The sequence below is a fragment of the Heterodontus francisci genome, chromosome 1, assembly GCF_036365525.1.
Source record: "Heterodontus francisci isolate sHetFra1 chromosome 1, sHetFra1.hap1, whole genome shotgun sequence".
NCBI classification, from domain to species: Eukaryota; Metazoa; Chordata; class Chondrichthyes; order Heterodontiformes; family Heterodontidae; genus Heterodontus; species Heterodontus francisci.
In genome coordinates this window covers 105,761,735-105,781,971 of record NC_090371.1, presented here as the reverse complement: position 1 = coordinate 105,781,971, position 20,237 = coordinate 105,761,735, and the positions used below count along the sequence as shown (strand labels likewise).

General features: G+C 46.6%; 1 protein-coding gene across 4 annotated transcripts in view; it reads right to left on the bottom strand.

The window, feature by feature from the left end:
• The window catches only part of ipo11 (importin 11), an 837,351-nt gene that overhangs the window by 535,537 nt on the left and 281,577 nt on the right, over positions 1-20,237 (bottom strand). For all 4 annotated transcript variants that reach the window (XM_068034109.1, XM_068034083.1, XM_068034101.1 and 1 more), the window contains exons 15-16: positions 19,283-19,388; positions 3,566-3,692 (exon numbers count right to left, since the gene is read on the bottom strand). In XM_068034109.1, the coding sequence (XP_067890210.1) occupies positions 3,566-3,692; positions 19,283-19,388 (233 nt within the window). The remainder of the gene's footprint in view (positions 1-3,565; positions 3,693-19,282; positions 19,389-20,237) is intronic.

Genomic DNA, 20,237 nt, shown 5'->3' with positions numbered 1-20,237 from the left:
CATATCCAGATACCTTTTGAATGAGTTGAGGGTTTCTGCCCCTACTATCCTTTCAGGCAGAGAGTTCCAGACCCCCACCACCCTCTGCATGAAAAACTTTTCCTCATCTCCCCTCTAATCTTTCTACCAATCACTTTAAATCTATGCCCCCTACTCACTGACCGCTCTAAGGTCACATCCACTCTATCCAGGCCTCTCACAATTTTGTACATTTCAATCACATCTCCCCTCGTCCTTCTCTGTTCCAAGGAGAACAAGCCCAACCTAACCAATCTTTCCTCATAGCTGCATTTTTCCAGTCCTGACAACAACCTCGTAAATTTCCTCTGTACCCTCTCCAGTGCAATTACATCCTTTCTGTAATCAGGTGGCCAGAACTGCACATAGTACTCAAGTTGTGGCCTAACTAATGATTTATACAGTTCCAGCATAATCTCCCTGCTCTTATATTCTATGCCTCGGCTAATAAAGGAAAGGAGTCCAAACGTCTTCTTAACCGTCTTATCCACCTGTCCTGCTACCTTCAGGGGTCTGTGGACATTCATTCCAAAGTCCCTCACTTCCCCTACATCTCTCAATATCCTCCCATCAATCGTGTATTCCTCTGCCTTGTCTGACCTCCCCAAATGCATCACCTTGGACTTCTCCAAGTTGAATTCCATTTGGCACTTTTCTACCCATCTTGACTAATCCATTGATATCTTCCTGCAATCTTCATTTACATCCAAATCACCACAAAAGCAGGGAACCTAGCACTGAGCCCAGCAGAATGCCACTGGAAACAGCCTTCCAGCACAACAGACAAGAAACCTGAATTTATCAATGCATTCTTCCTGTAGCCACTGTACAACTACAATGCAAAATGGCTTCATAAAATGTGCAAGAATGTACACTCATAATATGTGAACAAACATAATACATACAATAGTCTCATAATGAGGATACACACATTGCACAATGACTTCATAAAATATTGGCAAATGTACTTTGTTGAAAACTCTTAAAAATATAGGATTTTTTTTCCAGCTATGGAATAGCTGTAAAATAACAATTTAAACAGATGACTTTTAAAAATAATCAGAGATGCAATTGCTGCATTCATTTATTAGTCAATGACAAACAGTTTGCTCAGATTACTGGATATTAATTAAATATTTAAGTCACACATTCCTTCCTGTTTGTTTTTTTTCTCCCCCTTCTCCGGCTACTGTCTAATCCATGTGTGCTTTCCATTGGCCAAATGCACAAAGAGAAACCTAGTGCTAAATGCTGAGTATTTGTGTTTTATGTTTTGTGAACTCACATCTCTTAGGAACTGGACTAAGGTTGGCAAATTGGATTTCATTTAGAAGCAGGGACAGGAGATTCATCACATTTGTCTCTTGATGGCTGTAAATGGAAAACTTTGCCCATCTCAAATCAAATTCCAAGGGCACAAGTTGACACAAAGTTGTCCATGATTTAACACGCAGAGAGTCATGAGTAACTTATGTGACATTTCCATAGCAGCACTGGTGCGAAGTTAGAACAATGCAGAGGAATTTACCCTGAACATAGGACTGCATTTGGTGCTACTATATAGTTTTTAAAAATGAAGTAATATTTATTTCCCTTGTACAAACATTCCCAAACATGGGGGGGAGGGAAACAAGGATATCGGCGTGCACGGTGGTGGGAGTATGAGGATAACAGGTTGATTACGAAGGAAAGATGTCCAATGCACCCTCGCATAGCCGAAGAAGGCACATCAAGTCTTAATTTCTTTAAATTTTAAAGAAATATCGCAAATAGAAGATTAACTTCAAAGGAAAAGTATTCACAAATGCAGCCTCGCACAGGGTGCTCTCAGCACAGTGCACAGTGTTTTAATCCTTTCTGAAGTTGGACCAGTAATTAGTAATAATTCCCACTTTGAGGAATCAGCAGTGATTCAAACATCCCGCTCTGTGCTGACATCACCCGACATGAGGTTGCATCAGTGTGCACTTCTCTTCGAAGTTAAACTTAGGTTTCCTCAGTTTAAGAAACTCTCACTTATGCGTCCAACAGATTACGGCAGGAAGTTGGAGTGAGGTTGCATTGGTGGCAGCTGCAGACATCCACCAGATAAGCAATACCTTTTCAAAATATCATTTGCAGTCCGCCCAGATGACCCTCGCCAGAATTTACTGGTTTTGACTAAAACCGTCGACCACAAAGTGGTGTTTGTGCTCAGGGTAGCATGAAACCAAGAAACCTAAAACACCACTTGGAGACCAACCATCTGACCCTCAAAGAAAAACCACAAGATTTTTTGAAACAAAAGTTCTTTCAACTGAAAAGACTGATAGAGGGAATCAATTAGTTTGAAGGCTGTTTCGTGGTAAAGTTTTGGCAAGAATGTGAGAACTCAAGGAGTGCTGCATATTTTTAAACGGATGCCGAATCATCACTTCATCATTTCCTCAACCAGTGCTTACAAGTTTTATTGGGCTATTTAGCCCACATATCTGAAAGGCTCAATAAAACTACTTTTTGAGGTGAAAACTAACATTTTTATCATGCGTGGAAAAGTACAGAGCATTGCCAAAAAAAGAGTTTTGCAACTGATTAGTAGCTATGTGCTGCAAAACAATCTAACAATGGTCCCAACATTGTCCTGTTATTATGGGTTGCAAATTGCCACGCCCCAGAAGGCAAAGATTTAATTCTGAGAAAATATTAGCTTTGTACCAAAATTCAGCAAATATGTTCGAGAGACAAATAAATTGCAGGATTTCACTTAATTTTGAAATGCATTTCAGAGGACTTTTGTGGGAAAAAAAGCCAAAACTGCTTCCAATCTGAAGGAGAATTTGATTGCCAGTGCTGGTAACTCTCTTTTGAGATGGAATTCTATAGTCATGCCTCTTGATCAGTTCTGGCTTTCAATTCAAAAAGAATTCCCCCTATGCCCCAAAGAGCAGTTGGAATACTTGTCCACTTGCATCAACATATCTGTGTATTGGGATTTTCACTTACTTATACAGAAGACACTTAAATGCAGAGACTAATTTGCAGTTGAACCTCTCCGAACTCAAGCCAAAATTACACAAATTATTTACTAGCACGCACAGACAGCCTACTCAAAAAGTTAAGTGTGAGTCATCGTGTCCTTTTGTGTTCAAGTATATTCAGTTTTATAGTAGTGGCACTGTTCTATTTTTGTCTCAAGCAATATGTTACATTTGCTGAGAAAATAAAAATAGTTATGCAAAAATACGAGGGTGAATTAGTGCTCACCAAGTGGATTTATCATGAATTTTACACTACGGCCGATGGTTGACTGCTGTGGAAAAAAGTGGGCATGGTAAAAGCTGGCCTTCCAATTCACTCTCATCCCTTTTCCACTAATCGCCAAAAGAGGGTTGCATATGTGGGAGGTGAATCCAACTCCAAACAAACTGTCCACACATCATGTTCCTCAATTTGATGACTAAAAAGACATGCCAGTATGTTAAAAAGAAAAATATATTACAAACTTAGGTTAATAGTCTCCAAAGAAATGAAGTATTTCTGAAAATATAAATTGTATTTGAAAACATACCACACGGTCTTGGTCCTGCATGAGATTAAGGATAGCCTCATATAACATTGGTCTTAATTCGGATTTAAATTTTACAGAGATCCATTGGCCAATCAACCAAATCACCCTTCGCCGAATAAGCTTGTATCTGTACACCAAAAAGAACAGGTGATTATATATTAGTAATCTATTAAAAAATGCTGTAACTAAACAAGTTCACAAAATTAGCTTTAATGAACAATACATGAACAACAAATACAAGTAAAATGTTGCTAAATTCAATTAGTTACAGCTGCAGTGGCTTTCAAGACCTGATTCTGGAATGATAGAGTGTATTCCTATACAGCTGGTGAAAATTAATATAATCCAGGCAAGAGGGCGGGGAGGCCGGGGATGACTGATGAGAAGGGGGAAAAGATATGGGTGAAAGAGCAAAAAGAATAGTAAAGGAGAAGGGGGAGGAGAGAGAGGGGGGGGGGGGAGAGAGAGGGGGGGGGAGAGAGAGAGGGGGGGGGGAGAGAGAGAGGGGGGGGGAGAGAGAGAGGGGGGGGGAGAGAGAGAGGGGGGGGGAGAGAGAGAGGGGGGGGGAGAGAGAGAGGGGGGGGGAGAGAGAGAGGGGGGGGAGAGAGAGAGGGGGGGGAGAGAGAGAGGGGGGGGGGAGAGAGAGGGGGGGGGGAGAGAGAGGGGGGGGGGAGAGAGAGGGGGGGGGAGAGAGAGGGGGGGGAGAGAGAGAGGGGGGGGAGAGAGGGGGGGGGAAAGAGAGGGGGGGGGAGAGAGAGGGGGGGGGAGAGAGAGGGGGGGGGAGAGAGAGGGGGGGGGAGAGAGAGGGGGGGGGAGAGAGAGGGGGGGGAAGAGAGAGGGGGGGGAAGAGAGAGGGGGGGGAAGAGAGAGGGGGGGGGAGAGAGAGGGGGGGGAGAGAGAGAGGGGGGGGGAGAGAGAGGGGGGGGGAGAGAGAGGGGGGGGGGAGAGAGAGGGGGGGGAGAGAGAGGGGGGGGGAGAGAGAGGGGGGGGAGAGAGAGGGGGGGGGAGAGAGAGGGGGGGAGAGAGAGAGGGGGGGGGGAGAGAGAGGGGGGGGGGAGAGAGGGGGGGGGAGAGAGGGGGGGGGAGCGCGGGGGGGGGAGCGCGGGGGGGGGAGCGCGGGGAGGAGGGGGGGCGAGCGCGGGGAGGAGGGGGGGCGAGCGCGGGGAGGAGGGGGGGCGAGCGCGGGGAGGAGGGAGAGCGAGCGCGGGGAGGAGGGAGAGCGAGCGCGGGGAGGAGGGAGAGCGAGCGCGGGGAGGAGGGAGAGCGAGCGCGGGGAGGAGGGAGAGCGAGCGCGGGGAGGAGGGAGAGCGAGCGCGGGGAGGAGGGAGAGCGAGCGCGGGGAGGAGGGAGAGCGAGCGCGGGGAGGAGGGAGAGCGAGCGGGGGGAGGAGGGAGAGCGAGCGCGGGGAGGAGGGAGAGCGAGCGCGGGGAGGAGGGAGAGCGAGCGGGGGGAGGAGGGAGAGCGAGCGGGGGGAGGAGGGAGAGCGAGCGGGGGAGGAGGGAGAGCGAGCGCGGGGAGGAGGGAGAGCGAGCGCGGGGAGGAGGGAGAGCGAGCGCGGGGAGGAGGGAGAGCGAGCGCGGGGAGGAGGGAGAGCGAGCGCGGGGAGGAGGGAGAGAGAGCGCGGGGAGGAGGGAGAGAGAGCGCGGGGAGGAGGGAGAGAGAGCGCGGGGAGGAGGGAGAGAGAGCGCGGGGAGGAGGGAGAGAGAGCGCGGGGAGGAGGGAGAGAGAGCGCGGGGAGGAGGGAGAGAGAGCGCGGGGAGGAGGGAGAGAGAGCGCGGGGAGGAGGGAGAGAGAGCGCGGGGAGGAGGGAGAGAGAGCGCGGGGAGGAGGGAGAGAGAGCGCGGGGAGGAGGGAGAGAGAGCGCGGGGAGGAGGGAGAGAGAGCGCGGGGAGGAGGGAGAGAGAGCGCGGGGAGGAGGGAGAGAGAGCGCGGGGAGGAGGGAGAGAGAGCGCGGGGAGGAGGGAGAGAGAGCGCGGGGAGGAGGGAGAGAGAGCGCGGGGAGGAGGGAGAGAGAGCGCGGGGAGGAGGGAGAGAGAGCGCGGGGAGGAGGGAGAGAGAGCGCGGGGAGGAGGGAGAGAGAGCGCGGGGAGGAGGGAGAGAGAGCGCGGGGAGGAGGGAGAGAGAGCGCGGGGAGGAGGGAGAGAAGCGCGGGGAGGAGGGAGAGAGAGCGCGGGGAGGAGGGAGAGAGAGCGCGGGGAGGAGGGAGAGAGAGCGCGGGGAGGAGGGAGAGAGAGCGCGGGGAGGAGGGAGAGAGAGCGCGGGGAGGAGGGAGAGAGAGCGCGGGGAGGAGGGAAAGAGAGCGCGGGGAGGAGGGAGAGAGAGCGCGGGGAGGAGGGAGAGAGAGCGCGGGGAGGAGGGAGAGAGAGCGCGGGGAGGAGGGAGAGAGAGCGCGGGGAGGAGGGAGAGAGAGCGCGGGGAGGAGGGAGAGAGAGCGCGGGGAGGAGGGAGAGAGAGCGCGGGGAGGAGGGAGAGAGAGCGCGGGGAGGAGGGAGAGAGAGCGCGGGGAGGAGGGAGAGAGAGCGCGGGGAGGAGGGAGAGAGAGCGCGGGGAGGAGGGAGAGAGAGCGCGGGGAGGAGGGAGAGAGAGCGCGGGGAGGAGGGAGAGAGAGCGCGGGGAGGAGGGAGAGAGAGCGCGGGGAGGAGGGAGAGAGAGCGCGGGGAGGAGGGAGAGAGAGCGCGGGGAGGAGGGAGAGAGAGCGCGGGGAGGAGGGAGAGAGAGCGCGGGGAGGAGGGAGAGAGAGCGCGCGGGGAGGAGGGAGAGAGAGCGCGCGGGGAGGAGGGAGAGAGAGCGCGCGGGGAGGAGGGAGAGAGAGCGCGCGGGGAGGAGGGAGAGAGAGCGCGCGGGGAGGAGGGAGAGAGAGCGCGCGGGGAGGAGGGAGAGAGAGCGCGGGGAGGAGGGAGAGAGAGCGCGGGGAGGAGGGAGAGAGAGCGCGGGGAGGAGGGAGAGAGAGCGCGGGGAGGAGGGAGAGAGAGCGCGGGGAGGAGGGAGAGAGAGCGCGGGGAGGAGGGAGAGAGAGCGCGGGGAGGAGGGAGAGAGAGCGCGGGGAGGAGGGAGAGAGAGCGCGGGGAGGAGGGAGAGAGAGCGCGGGGAGGAGGGAGAGAGAGCGCGGGGAGGAGGGAGAGAGAGCGCGGGGAGGAGGGAGAGAGAGCGCGGGGAGGTGGGAGAGAGAGCGCGGGGAGGAGGGAGAGAGAGCGCGGGGAGGAGGGAGAGAGAGCGCGGGGAGGAGGGAGAGCAGGGAGGGGAGGAGGGGGAGCAGGGAGGGGAGGAGGGAGAGCAGGGAGGGGAGGAGGGAGAGCAGGGAGGGGAGGAGGGAGAGCAGGGAGGGGAGGAGGGAGAGCAGGGAGGGGAGGAGGGAGAGCAGGGAGGGGAGGAGGGAGAGCAGGGAGGGGAGGAGGGAGAGCAGGGAGGGGGGAGAGCAGAGAACAGAGAGGGGTGACGGGAGAGGCGAGGGAGGGAGGAAGGAGCCAAGGTTTTTACTTTATGAAAACTGAAGCCATTGTTTTTGCGACTTTGGTGTCCTAATTAACCCTAATTTGAGCTTTCAGCACCATATCTCCTCCATCAGAAAGACAGCCTACTTTTATCTCCATAATACTGCCTGACTGTGCTCTTGGCTCAACCCACTTGTTGCTTAAACCCTCATCCGGGCCTTTATTACCTACAGACACAACAATTCCAATGTTCTCCTGGTTGGCTTCCCATGTTCCACCAGTCATGAACCTGAGCTCATCCAAATGCTGTTCACATCCTAACTCACACCATTTCCCATTCATTGATCACTCTCATGCTCTGACCTACACTGGATCCCATTCCAGCATCACTTCTATTTTTGAATTCTGATTCTTATATTTAAATTTCTCTATGGCCTCGCTCCTTCCAAGCTCTGCAACCTCGTCAGCCCTACAAGCCTCTGAGATCTCTCCGTTCCTTCAACTGTAGTACATCTGCTACTTCCGTTGCTCTCAGTGGTGGCCTTACCTCTAGCCTTCTAAACCCTAAACACCAGAATTTCATCCTAAGATCACTCAGATTTTCCACTTTCGTCACCTTCTTTAAGACACTGTTTAAAACCTCATTGACAAGGATTTTGGTCACGTCCTGATTTTTCTTTTGTGATATACTGAGTTTTCCTGATTAAGCACCTACAAATCATCTCGGGAGGCTAATACATTCAAAATGCAATATAACTGCACATTATTGCTGTTGATCCCAATGCTCCTATAACTACACCGCATTATAAAAATGCTACATGTAAAGATCTGAAAACTGACAAGAGAAGTGGCAAGCTGTCAGATGCAATGAAAGATAAGAATTGTAGACACGACTTTCAGTAAATATGGCAGCTTCATCACAATACAGTATATATCGAATTAAAAATGTCAAAACAACTATGCATTCTGTTCTACCAGATTCACTTTTTGTGCATACAGAATCTGAATCTTATTTGCAGCATTATGGTGGAAATGTTACATTCCATCTTGCAACTAGATATTATTTGGATCATTAACGCAAATGTTGTACAAAGACAATTCTGCAGAAGCTTGAGAAGGTGTATTTAATTTCTAGCTTGGACGCTACAAGAAAGAGTGGCTCAATAAAGACACTTTTTTTTGATTGGTGTGATCAAAATTGTGTTCATTATCAAATTTAAGAGAAAGCAAAGAAAACAGCTGATAAGACATCAGCTGAGCCTCAGTAAGAGACACTTGCCAGAGTGAATTTGGAAATTTGGTGCACGTGGGAATTTGGTGCAGAGGGGGAAAGAGGGGCTCCTTTTCCTAACTTTTTCAGCCTCCAGCACATGGTGAGTCTTCTTACTTTGACTCCAAGGTAGATGAGTGCAACTTTCCATGACTTCAGCTTGAATCATTAACTAATCGACTAATTAAAAAATAAGGTTGGACAGAAATGACAGGATCGGTGGTGTGCTCTAAATGCAGCATGTGGACATCTGTGGAATGCACTGCAATCCTGGTCAACCATATCTGCACTAAGTGTCTGGTGCCTGCATGACTTCAGCTCAGAATTGCTGAGCTGAAGACTGAGTTGCAGACATTGCGGAGCATCAGGGAGGGGGAAAGTTACCTGGACACTTTGTTCCAGGAGGCAGTCACACGCAATAGAGTAGGGAGAACATTAGAAATGGCAAATAGTCAGGGACAAGAGGGTGTGAGTGAGGTAGGGAGGGGGAAATCAGCATGTAGCGATGGAGGAGTCTCAGCCCCTGATCTTGTCCAACGGGTACGAAGTCCTTGCTACCTGTATGCAAGAAGAGGAGGACTACAAGGTGGATGAGCGGACTGACCATGGTGAAAGATGCCATTCCAGTGGGGGAAGTGAAGAGGAATGTGGTAGTGATAGGAGACAGTATAGTCAGGGGTATCCCAGCGCCAGGGTTAAAGACATGTCCTCACGGCTAGAGAGCAACCTGGAGTGAGAGGAGGAGAATCCAGTTGTCGTGGTCCATGTGGGAACCAATGACATAGTCAGAACCAGAAATTATTTTATCCTTAGAGAATTTGAGGAGTTAGGGTCGAAACTAAAACGCAGAACATCAAAGGTAATCATGTCCGGATTGTTACCAGAGCCACGCGCAAATTGGCACAGGGTCAAGCAGATTAGGGAAATAAATGCGTGGCTCAAAGAGTGATGTGGGAAGAAGGGATTTCGATTCTTGGGGCACTGGCATCAGTACTCAGAGAAGAGGGAGCTATTCCGTTGGGATGGGCTTCACGAACAGGGCTGGAACCAGTGTCCTGGCCAATCGCAGAACTAGGGCTGTGGACAAGCCTTTAAACTAACAGGGGGTTGGGGGTTGAGGGACGGGGACGGTTTGGGTAAAGGGAAATTTCGAAATCCAAAGAGAGGGGTCAGGGCATCAGAGCAGGATAGTGATGTGGGTAACTCCCAACAGAATGAGACAGGAAGGGACAGAGTGTTTAACAAACATTGAATATTGGCAAATAAGGTCATTGCAGGGAATAGAGGTAAAAAAAAAATGAAATTATAGGTCCTTTATCTGAATGCACGAGCATCTGTAATAAGAAAATGGAATAGTGTAGGTCAGATGGTTTCACAGGTCAGCGCAACATCGAGGGCCGAAGGGCCTGGACTGCGCAGTAATGTTCTAATTCTAATTCTAAAAAGATAGATAAACTATAGGAATGAGGTAAATGATCTAGATTTAATTGCCATTACCGAGACTTGGTTACAAGGAAATCGAGGTTGGGAAATGAATATTCCAGAGTACACAACATTTTGGACAGACAGACAGAATGGCAAAGGAGGAGGGGTAGCCCTGATAGGAAAGGATGACAGAAGGACATTAATAAGAAGGGACATGTCCTCAGAAAATCACGAAGTAGAATCAGTTTGGGTGGAAATTAGGAATAGCAGGAGTCAGAAAACACTGGTGGGAGTAGTTGACAGGCCCCTGAATAGTAGTTATATTATTGGACAGAGCACTAAATGGGAAATTACTGGAGCATGTAAAAAAGGTACTGTATTAATTGTGGGGGACATTAATCTGCATACATACTAGGACAATCAAATTGGCAACAGTGGTCTAGGAGATGAGTTTGTAAAATGTTTTTGTGACAGTTTCTTGGAGCAATACGTTGTAGAACCGACCAGGGATAAAGCTAAAAGCAAAATACTGCGGATGCTGGAAATCTGAAATCTAACCTGTCCCCCTCTGAACTTGAGGCACTCCGTTCTCTCAGGTCTAACCCCGACATGGTCATCAAACCTGCAGACAAGGGTGGTGCTGTTGTCGTACGGCGTACCGACCTCTACCTTGCAGAAGCTCAACGCCAACTCACGGACACTTCTTTCTACCTCCCTCTGGACCATGACCCCACCACCGAACATCAAGCCACTGTCCACAGGACTGTCACTGACCTCATCTCCTCTGGAGATCTTCCCTCTACAGCTTCCAACCTCATAGTCCCACAACCCCGGACAGCCCACTTCTACCTCCTTCCCAAAATCCACAAACGGGACTGTCCCGGCAGACCCATTGTGTCAGCCTGCTCCTGCCCCACTGAACTTATTTCTTCCTATCTAGACTCTATCTTTTCTCCGCTGGTCCAGTCTCTTCCCACCTACATCCGTGACTCTTCTGACGCCCTACGTCATTTTGACAATTTCCAGTTTCCTGGTCCCAACCGCCTCCTCTTCACTATGGACGTCCAATCGCTCTACACCTCCATCCCCCACCAGGATGGTTTGAGGGCTCTCCGCTTCTTCCTGAAACAGAGGCCCAACCAGTCCCCATCCACCACCACCCTTCTCCGCCTGGCTGAACCTGTTCTCACATTGAACAACTTCTCCTTCAACTCCACGCACTTCCTTCAAGTAAAAGGTGTTGCTATGGGTACCCGCATGGGTCCTAGTTATGCCTGTCTTTTTGTGGGATATGTCGAGCATTCTTTGTTCCAGTCCTACTCAGGCCCCCTCCCCCAACTATTTTTCCGGTACATTGATGACTGTATCGGTGCCGTTTCCTGCTCCCGCCCCGAACTGGAAAACTTTATCAACTTTGCTTCCAATTTCCATCCTTCTCTCACCTTTACATGGTCCATCTCTGACACTTCCCTTCCTTTCCTCGACTTCTCTGTCTCCATCTCTGGTGATAGGGTGTCTACTAATATCCATTATAAGCCCATCGATTCCCACAGCTACCTCAACTACACTTCTTCACACCCTACCTCCTGTAAGGACTCCATTCCATTCTCCCAGTTTCTCCATCTCCGACGCATCTGCTCTGATGATGCTACCTTCCATGACGGTGCTTCTGATATGACCTCCTTTTTCCTCAACCGAGGATTTCCCCCCCACTGTGGTTGACAGGGCCCTCAACCGTGTCCGACCCATTCCCCGCACCTCTACCCTCACCCCTTCCCCTCCCTCCCAGAACCGTGACAGGGTTCCCCTTGTCCTCACTTTTCACCCCACCAGCCTCCATATCCAAAGGATCATCCTCCGCCATTTCCGCCACCTCCAGCGTGATGCCACTATCAGTCGCATCTTCCTTCCCGTCAGCATTCCGAAGGGATCGTTCCCTCCGTGACACCCTGGTCCACTCCTCCATTACCCCCACCACCTCATCCCCGTCCCATGGCACCTTCCCCTGCAATCGCAGGAGGTGTAATACCTGCCCATTTACCTCCTCTCTCCTCACTATCCCAGGCCCCAAACACTCCTTTCAGGTGAAGCAGCGATTTACTTGTACTTCTTTCAATGTAGTATACTGTATTCGCTGCTCACAGTGTGGTCTCCTCTACGTTGGGGAGACCAAGCGCAGACTAGGTGACCGCTTTGCGGAACATCTCCGCTCAGTCCACAAGTAGGACCCTGAGCTTCCGGTTGCTTGCCATTTCAACACTCCCCCCTGCTCTCATGCTCACATCTCTGTCCTGGGATTGCTGCAGTGTTCCAGTGAACATCTACGCAAGGTCGAGGAACAGCATCTCATTTACCGATTAGGCACACTTCAGCCTGCCGGACTGAACATTGAGTTCAATAATTTCAGAGCATGACAGCCCCCCATTTTACTTTCATTTTTAGTTATTTTTTTCTTCCTTTTTTTTTTAAACATTCTTTTTTACATTTTTTACAATTTTTTTTTGCATTTAGTTCATTTCATCTTAGTTTGTTCAGTTTGCTTACCCACTGTTTTTTTCAGGTTTGCACTTGCTGCTGTTCAATATTCAGTGTATTAACAGCTAATCTGTACTAATGCTTTGTCTTTCAACACACCATTAACATATTGTTTGCCTTTGCTCCATGACCTTTTGGTCAGCTATGTGGCCTGGTCCAATCGAGACCTCCTTTGTTATCTCTTGCCCCACCCCCACCTCACTTGCTTATAACCTGTGACTTTTCTAATATTTGTCAGTTCCGATGAAGGGTCACTGACCCGAAATGTTAACTCTGCTTCTCTTTCCACAGATGCTGCCAGACCTGCTGAGTGGTTCCAGCATTTCTTGTTTTTATACTAGGGATAAAGCTATCTTAGATCTCGTATTGTGTAATGAAGCAAGGTGTAATGAAGCAAGGTGTAATGAAGCAAGGTGTAATGAAGCAAGGTGTAATGAAGCAAGGTGTAATGAAGCAAGGTGTAATGAAGCAAGGTGTAATGAAGCAAGGTGTAATGAAGCAAGGTGTAATGAAGCAAGGTGTAATGAAGCAAGGTGTAATGAAGCAAGGTGTAATGAAGCAAGGTGTAATGAAGCAAGGTGTAATGAAGCAAGGTGTAATGAAGCAAGGTGTAATGAAGCAAGGTGTAATGAAGCAAGGTGTAATGAAGCAAGGTGTAATGAAGCAAGGTGTAATGAAGCAAGGTGTAATGAAGCAAGGTGTAATGAAGCAAGGTGTAATGAAGCAAGGTGTAATGAAGCAAGGTGTAATGAAGCAAGGTGTAATGAAGCAAGGTGTAATGAAGCAAGGTGTAATGAAGCAAGGTGTAATGAAGCAAGGTGTAATGAAGCAAGGTGTAATGAAGCAAGGTGTAATGAAGCAAGGTGTAATGAAGCAAGGTGTAATGAAGCAAGGTGTAATGAAGCAAGGTGTAATGAAGCAAGGTGTAATGAAGCAAGGTGTAATGAAGCAAGGTGTAATGAAGCAAGGTGTAATGAAGCAAGGTGTAATGAAGCAAGGTGTAATGAAGCAAGGTGTAATGAAGCAAGGTTAATAAGCAATGTCATAGTAAAAGATCCACTAGGAAATAGTGATCATAATACCATTGAATTTCATGTTAAGTTTATAAATGACACATTTCAATCACATACAAGAGTCTTGAATTTAAACAAAGCCAATTACTAAGGTATGAGGGGAGAACTGGCTCAAGTTAATTGGGTAAATAAACTGGAAGGTATGGCAGTAAATGAACAATGGGAAATATTTAAAAGAAACAATTCAAAAGGGCTCAACAAAAGTACATTCCGTTTAAAAACAAAAATTTGTCAAGAAAGACCCATCCTTGGCTCACTCAGGAACTTAAGGAGGGTATTAGACTAAAAGAAGAGGTTTACAATGTTGTAAAAAAATAGCAAGTCTGAGGATTGGGGGTGTTTTAGAAACCAGAAAAGGGCCACCAAAAAGTTGATAAAAAGGGAAAAAAATAGAATGAGAGTAAACTAGCCAGCAATACAAAAACAGATAAGAGCTTTTATAAGTACATAAAAAGGAAGAGAGTAGCTAAAGTAGACATTGGTCCCTTAGAGGCAGAGACATGGGGAATGAGGAAATGGCAGAGGTATTGAACAAATATTTTGTGTCAGTCTTCACAGTAGAAGACACAAGTTTCATACCAGAAATAGGCAGTAGCCTAGGGGCTCAAAACAGTGAGGAAATTAAGGATATCGATATCAGTAGAGAAAAGGTATTGGAGAAACTTGAGGGACTAAAATCTGACAAGTCCCCAGGATCAGATGGCCCAGATCTTAGGTTTCTAAAAGAGATAGCTGCAGAGACAGTGGATGCATTGGCTATGATTTTCCAGAATTGCTTACATTCAGGAATGGTCCTGTCAGATTGGAAGTTGCCAAATGTTATGCCACTTTCCAAGAAAGGAGGTAGAGAGAAAACAGAAAACTACAGGCCAGTTAGCCTAACATCGGTCATTGGGAAGATGCTAGAAACTATTATTAAAGAAGTCTTTAACATTGCACTCAGAAAAGCATAGTATGATTAGAACAAGTCAGCATGGTTTTACTAAAGGGACAAATTTATTATAATTTTTTCAGGATGTAACTAGTAGGGTACATAAAGAGGAACCAGTAGAAGTAGTATACCTGGATTTTCAAAAGGCATTCAATAAGGTCCCACATAAAAGATTCATAGGCAAGATAAGGGCTCATGGTGTTGGGGGCAACATATTAGTGTGGATAGAAGATTGGTTAACAGACAGGAAGCAGAAAGTGGGCATAAATGGGGCATTTTCAAGTTGGCAGGCAGTGAATAGTGGGGTGCCACAAGCATCAGTGCTGAGACTTCAGCTATTTACACTCTATGTTACTTGGATGAAGGGACAGAGAGTAAGATATCTAAGTTTGCTGATGATACAAAGCTCAGTGGAAAGGTAAGCTGCAGAGAGGATGTAGAGAGGGACAAAGAGATACAGACAGGTTAGGTGACTGGGCAACAAGATGGCAAATGAAGTAATGTAGGGAAGTGTGAAGTTGCTCGCTTTGGTCGTAAAAATAGGAAAGCAGAATATTTTTTTTTAAAGGTGTGAAACTGGTAAGTGTTGATGTTCTGAGAGACTTGTGGGGTTCTCATACAAGGAATGCACAAAATTAACACACAGTTGCAGCAGGCTATCAGGAAGGCAAATGTCATGTTGGTCTTTATTGCAAGGGGATTGGAGTACAGGAATAAAGAAATCTTACTAAAATTGTACAGGGCTTTGGTGAGGCTGCACCTGGAATACTATGTGCAGTTTTGGTCTCCACGTTTAAGAAAGGATATACTTGCACTGGAGACAGTGCAGTGAAGACTTACTAAATTGGTCCCTGGGATGACAGGGTTGTTCTATGATGAGAGGCTGTGTAAATTGGGCCTATACTCTCTCGAGTTTAGAAGAATGAGAGGCAATCTAACTGAGACATACAAGATTCTGAAAGGGCTTGATCAGGTAGAAGCTGAGAGATTGTTCCCACTGGTCAGGGAAATCTAGAACATGGGGACACAGTCTCAGGCTAAGGGGCCAATCATTCAGGGCTGAGATGAGGAGAAATTATTACACTCAAAGGGTTGTGAATCTTTGGAATTCTCCAATCCAGAGGGCTGTGGATGCTCCATCATTGAATACATTTAAGGCTGGGATAGATTGATTTTTGGTCTTGCAGGGAATCGGAGCGGGCAGGAAAGTGGAATTGAAGCCCAAGATCAGCCATGACCATACTGAATGGCAGAGCAGGCTCGATGGGCCATATGGTCGACTTCTGCTACTAGTTCTTGCGGGCCACAAAAAGACACAATCAATCCCAAAGCTGCTCAATGAATATCCTTCCTCAGGTGATAACCTTAAGAGCAACCACATGCAACAGACTTTATGAAATGTTGAACCACTAATTCGATATTGTTCTTTACCCATGATACTTATTGCGTTTTCAATTACACTTGGAGTTGAGGTGCTAATTGGAGCTCAACAGAGCCACATAGACATCAATTCCCACTTCAATTCTGGTTAACTTCACCTTACTAATCACCAGTACTGATACCCTGCCAGTGGTTTCCCAACATTGCATTGACTGTTTTCCACAGGTGAGAAAATTCTATCCTTTCAAAGAAGGCTAGTTCAAGAAATATATGAAAGGCGATTTTAATATGTATTACAATCATGTCTTTTACATTACAATTAATGCTTTTAAACTTGTAAAAGCTGTTTTCCCTTTACAACAACTTGTATTTATATAGCACCTTTAAGCTAATAAACATCCCAAGGCACCTCACAGGAGCGTTATCAAACAAAATTTGACATTGAGCCACATAAGGAGATGTTAGGGCAAATGACCAAAAGCTTGGTCAAAGAGGTAGGTTTTAAGGAGCATCTTAAAAGGAGGAAAGAGAGGCAGAGAGGTTTAAGGTGGCAATTCCAGAGCTTAGGGCCTTGGCAGTTAAAGGCATGGCCACCAATGGTGGCGTGATTAAAATCAGGGATGCTCAAGGGATCAGAATTAAGAGGAGCAGAGATAGATTGGAGGATTGTAGAGCTCGAGGAGATTACAAAGATAGGGAGACATGAGGCCATTGAGAGATTTAAAACAAGGGATGAGAATTTCAAAAATCAAGGTGTTGCTTGATCCGGAGCCAATGTAAGTCAGCGAGCACACGGATGATGGGCAAATGAAATTTGGTGCAAGTTCGGTCATGGGCAGCATAGTTTTGGATGACCTACAGCATGGGAGGCCAGCCAGGAGTGCATCGGAAGAGTCAAGTCTATAAGTAACAAAGGTATGGATGAGTGCTTCAGCAGATTATGAGGCAGAGGTGGAGTTGGGTGATGTTATGGAGGTGGAAAGGTGAGTAACCTTGGGACGTTGTACAGATTGACAGCTCGGCCACCCCAGTGTCAGCCTTAAACACTCAACTGTGTGGGGCGGCACAGTGGTGCAGTGGTTAGCACCGCAGCCTCACAGCTCCAGCGACTCGGGTTCAATTCTGGGTACTGCCTGTGTGGAGTTTGCAAGTTCTCCCTGTGTCTGCATGGGTTTCCTCCGGGTGCTCCGATTTCCTCCCACATGCCAAAGACTTGCAGGTTGATAGGTTAATTGGCCATTATAAATTGCCCCTAGTATAGGTAGGTGGTAGGGAAACAGAGACAGATGGGGATATGGTAGGAATCTGGGATTAGTGTAGGATTAGTATAAATGGGTGGTTGATGGTCGGCACAGACTCGGTGGGCCGAAGGGCCTGTTTCAGTGCTGTATCTCTAAACTAAAAAAAAACTAAACTCTGGTACCGCATGAGAGAGTAAATTTGCTTGTATTCTGCCCTAAAATGCATCTCCACCCCAACCTCAGAAAGGTAGCTCTTTTGCACAAGTGTAATATTCTTTCACTTCTGGCACCAGCTGTCCTATTTCCTCTCAGTGAGTTTGGCAATCTAGCGACATTTGGTCTTTTGTCTTTACAAGGAACTGGTTTCAGACTGCACAAACTCTTTTCATGCAGGGCCCTGACAAGTGCAAAGAAAGCTTGTCTGCAACATACTGAACTCAATGCTCTCCTCAAGCTCATCTCCATGAGACCCATCATCTCCTGTTCTCTCAACTCTTTTGCCACTAAACTGACCACCTAACTTTCTTCCCCAGTTCCTCATGTGAGGTGATACGGCAAATGGCTCCCTCTCCTCAGGTACAGACCCCTGCCCCTTTCAATTCAGCCTTCATCACCCCGCCTCAAAAAAAAACCTTAACCCCTCTATCTTTGCAAACTACCACATGTCCAACCAACATGTTACTGTCTGAACTTCTTGAACATGTATCAGAAATCTGATGCATCTCTTTTTCTCAACTCCATGTTTGAATTTCTCCAATCAGATTTCCCCTGCCAAAGCACTGAACGGCCATAATCAAAGTCAGAAAAGATATATCGTGAATCTGTCTGAAAATTCCAAACAGCTTTAGCTAGTTAGCTAGTTCCGCATTTCATAAGATAAAAAGAACTGCATATAAAAATTAAGCCTAGGAGAAATTGGCAAATTAATTATTGTCTATTACAAGGAGGAACTAGCTATGTATAATTATTATATAAAATATCATAAGGGCAACAAGGGATGGGCATTAAATGTGCTCTTGTCACTAAGACCCATATTCCATGTGTTAATCCAATATTTAAATTATAACCTTTATTCAAAAACACTGAAAAAAAGTCAAAAATCCCCAAATACAACAGTTTCCTCCCACATGCCAAAGACCTGTGGGTTGATAGGTAAATTGGCCATTGTAAATTGCCCCTAGTGTAGGTAGACAGTAGGAGAATTGTGGGGATGAGAGAGGGAAATGGGATTAATGTAGGATTAGTATAAATGGGTGGCTGATGGTCAGCACAGACTCGGTGGGCCGAAGCACATGCCAAAGACCTGTGGGTTGATAGGTAAATTGGCCATTGTAAATTGCCCCTAGTGTAGGTAGACAGTAGGAGAATTGTGGGGATGAGAGAGGGAAATGGGATTAATGTAGGATTAGTATAAATGGGTGGCTGATGGTCAGCACAGACTCGGTGGGCCGAAGGGCCTGTTTCAGTGCTGTATCTATGACAATGACTCTAAGTCTAGAGGTGACAAAAGCATGGGGATAAAGATTTCAGCAGTAGTAATGTTGATACAGCAGTAGTTGAAATATGCAGTATTGGATAAAATGAGGTTTCACAGTCTGATGATTGGTTGGAGAGGGAGATGGATTCAGTGGCAGGGATGCCAAGTTGGTCCTGGTGGAGCTTTGGTGATGACATTACAACGCAGGCATACCACTATTCTGTCTATAACGCTGTCACAGCATATCCAAAATCTTATAATCGGTCTGCACTTGCGTAAAGCAGTAAACCTCCAGAGGGAGACTGGCTGTGCAGTAGAAACACAGCACAATTTGCTCACTTTCCCAAGACCCAACTAGCAAAATAAAAGCAGCTTTAAACATCTTATACCATAACAACAGCATCGTTAAGTGCTTTTACCACTTCAGTTGCAGTATGACAGAAATAAAAGGCTATCACACAGAACAAAGGTGTTGATTCTCAAGCTAAACATGATTTTTGATTGCTACCATCTCCCTAAATATGGAAAATAATTTCACAACATAAAACAAGAATATTTTACTGGCAGTGCAAAACTGTGAACATACAGAGCTGTTTTCAGAAGCAACACAACATTTTCAACATGTTGTTAGGGGAGTAATGGAAAGTTGATCAGTGAACAATCTGAAGCAAGCATCCTTATGTGCCAAATAAGACAGACACCAGAAATGTTTGTGGTGATGTCCATAGATTGGACAATCCATGGTCCAAACTGAGAAAGATAATGCCAGAGTGGAAAGGAGTAAAAGTGAGCAAAGAAAGTGAAAAAGATAATCAAAGAGGCATTAAATAAAAGCAAAGACATAATGCAAATTCAAAGGGCATCGTGTGAATATGTTAATGTTCCACTGGAAATACTGAAATTAAATTTCTGAACAATAGGCTCTCTTAATTTGCTTAAACAATAATGGCTTACCTTATGTGAGTAACCTGCAACTCAGCCAGTAACTGGTTATTAAACCACTGGTCAAAGTCCACACTGTCAAAAAGTTCATAGGCTGCCAATCCAATTGCATTGTACACTATCAAGATGAAAATATAAAGTGTCAGCAATACAAACTAGTTTCATAATAGTGTTATGACCTAGGTGGGAGTAATGCACTGTCAATTCAGTCCCATCACTCAACTGGTTGCAGTATATTGTGTAAAGTTTTCCCACCCAACTGGAAAACAGCCAAATTAAACACTCCAGTAACCCCCAGAATAAAACAGACCAAACTAGGTATCTTTAAACAACAAATTAACTATTAAAAACTAAATCTTAAACACCAAGATAAACCTATGTCTAAAGACTTTATAACTTCTTATTTTAACCTAACTCCCCCATTCACACACACACACTCAAAAATCAACCGTTAACTAGTTTCTTACAATAGATGTTTTAAAAATTAGCTGTTTCTTAATAAATAAATAACCGGGTTATATGTCTTTGTGGGTTACGTTCCTGATGGGTGAGGTATCCTAGTGTAAAAATATTCAAATGCCACTCGAAGTCTCCGTGCAGATTTGATGAAAGTCATTGGCATTCAAAACACTTCGACTGCAGCAGACGTCAAACAGTTCTTTAAACAAGGAGTGGTGTCACCCAAAACTGGTTTCAGCTGGTTTTTATGCGGTCAAATTGAAACATTATATTGTGACCTCCTCACTCTCCTGCTGTTGCCAAGGTAACAGACGCAGATGGCACACTGTGCCTCTTGGTTTTTAAAGGCACACTATTTTTAAAGTGAGTCTTAAAGGCACTGTTTTAATCCAAGAAGAAAATAAATACAGTTCTGTAACAGACCTCAGTTGAGACCATTAACTTTAAAACGAGAGATATGAACTTTCCAGACCAAAATAAAGAATTACACGACAATGTTTCACATTTT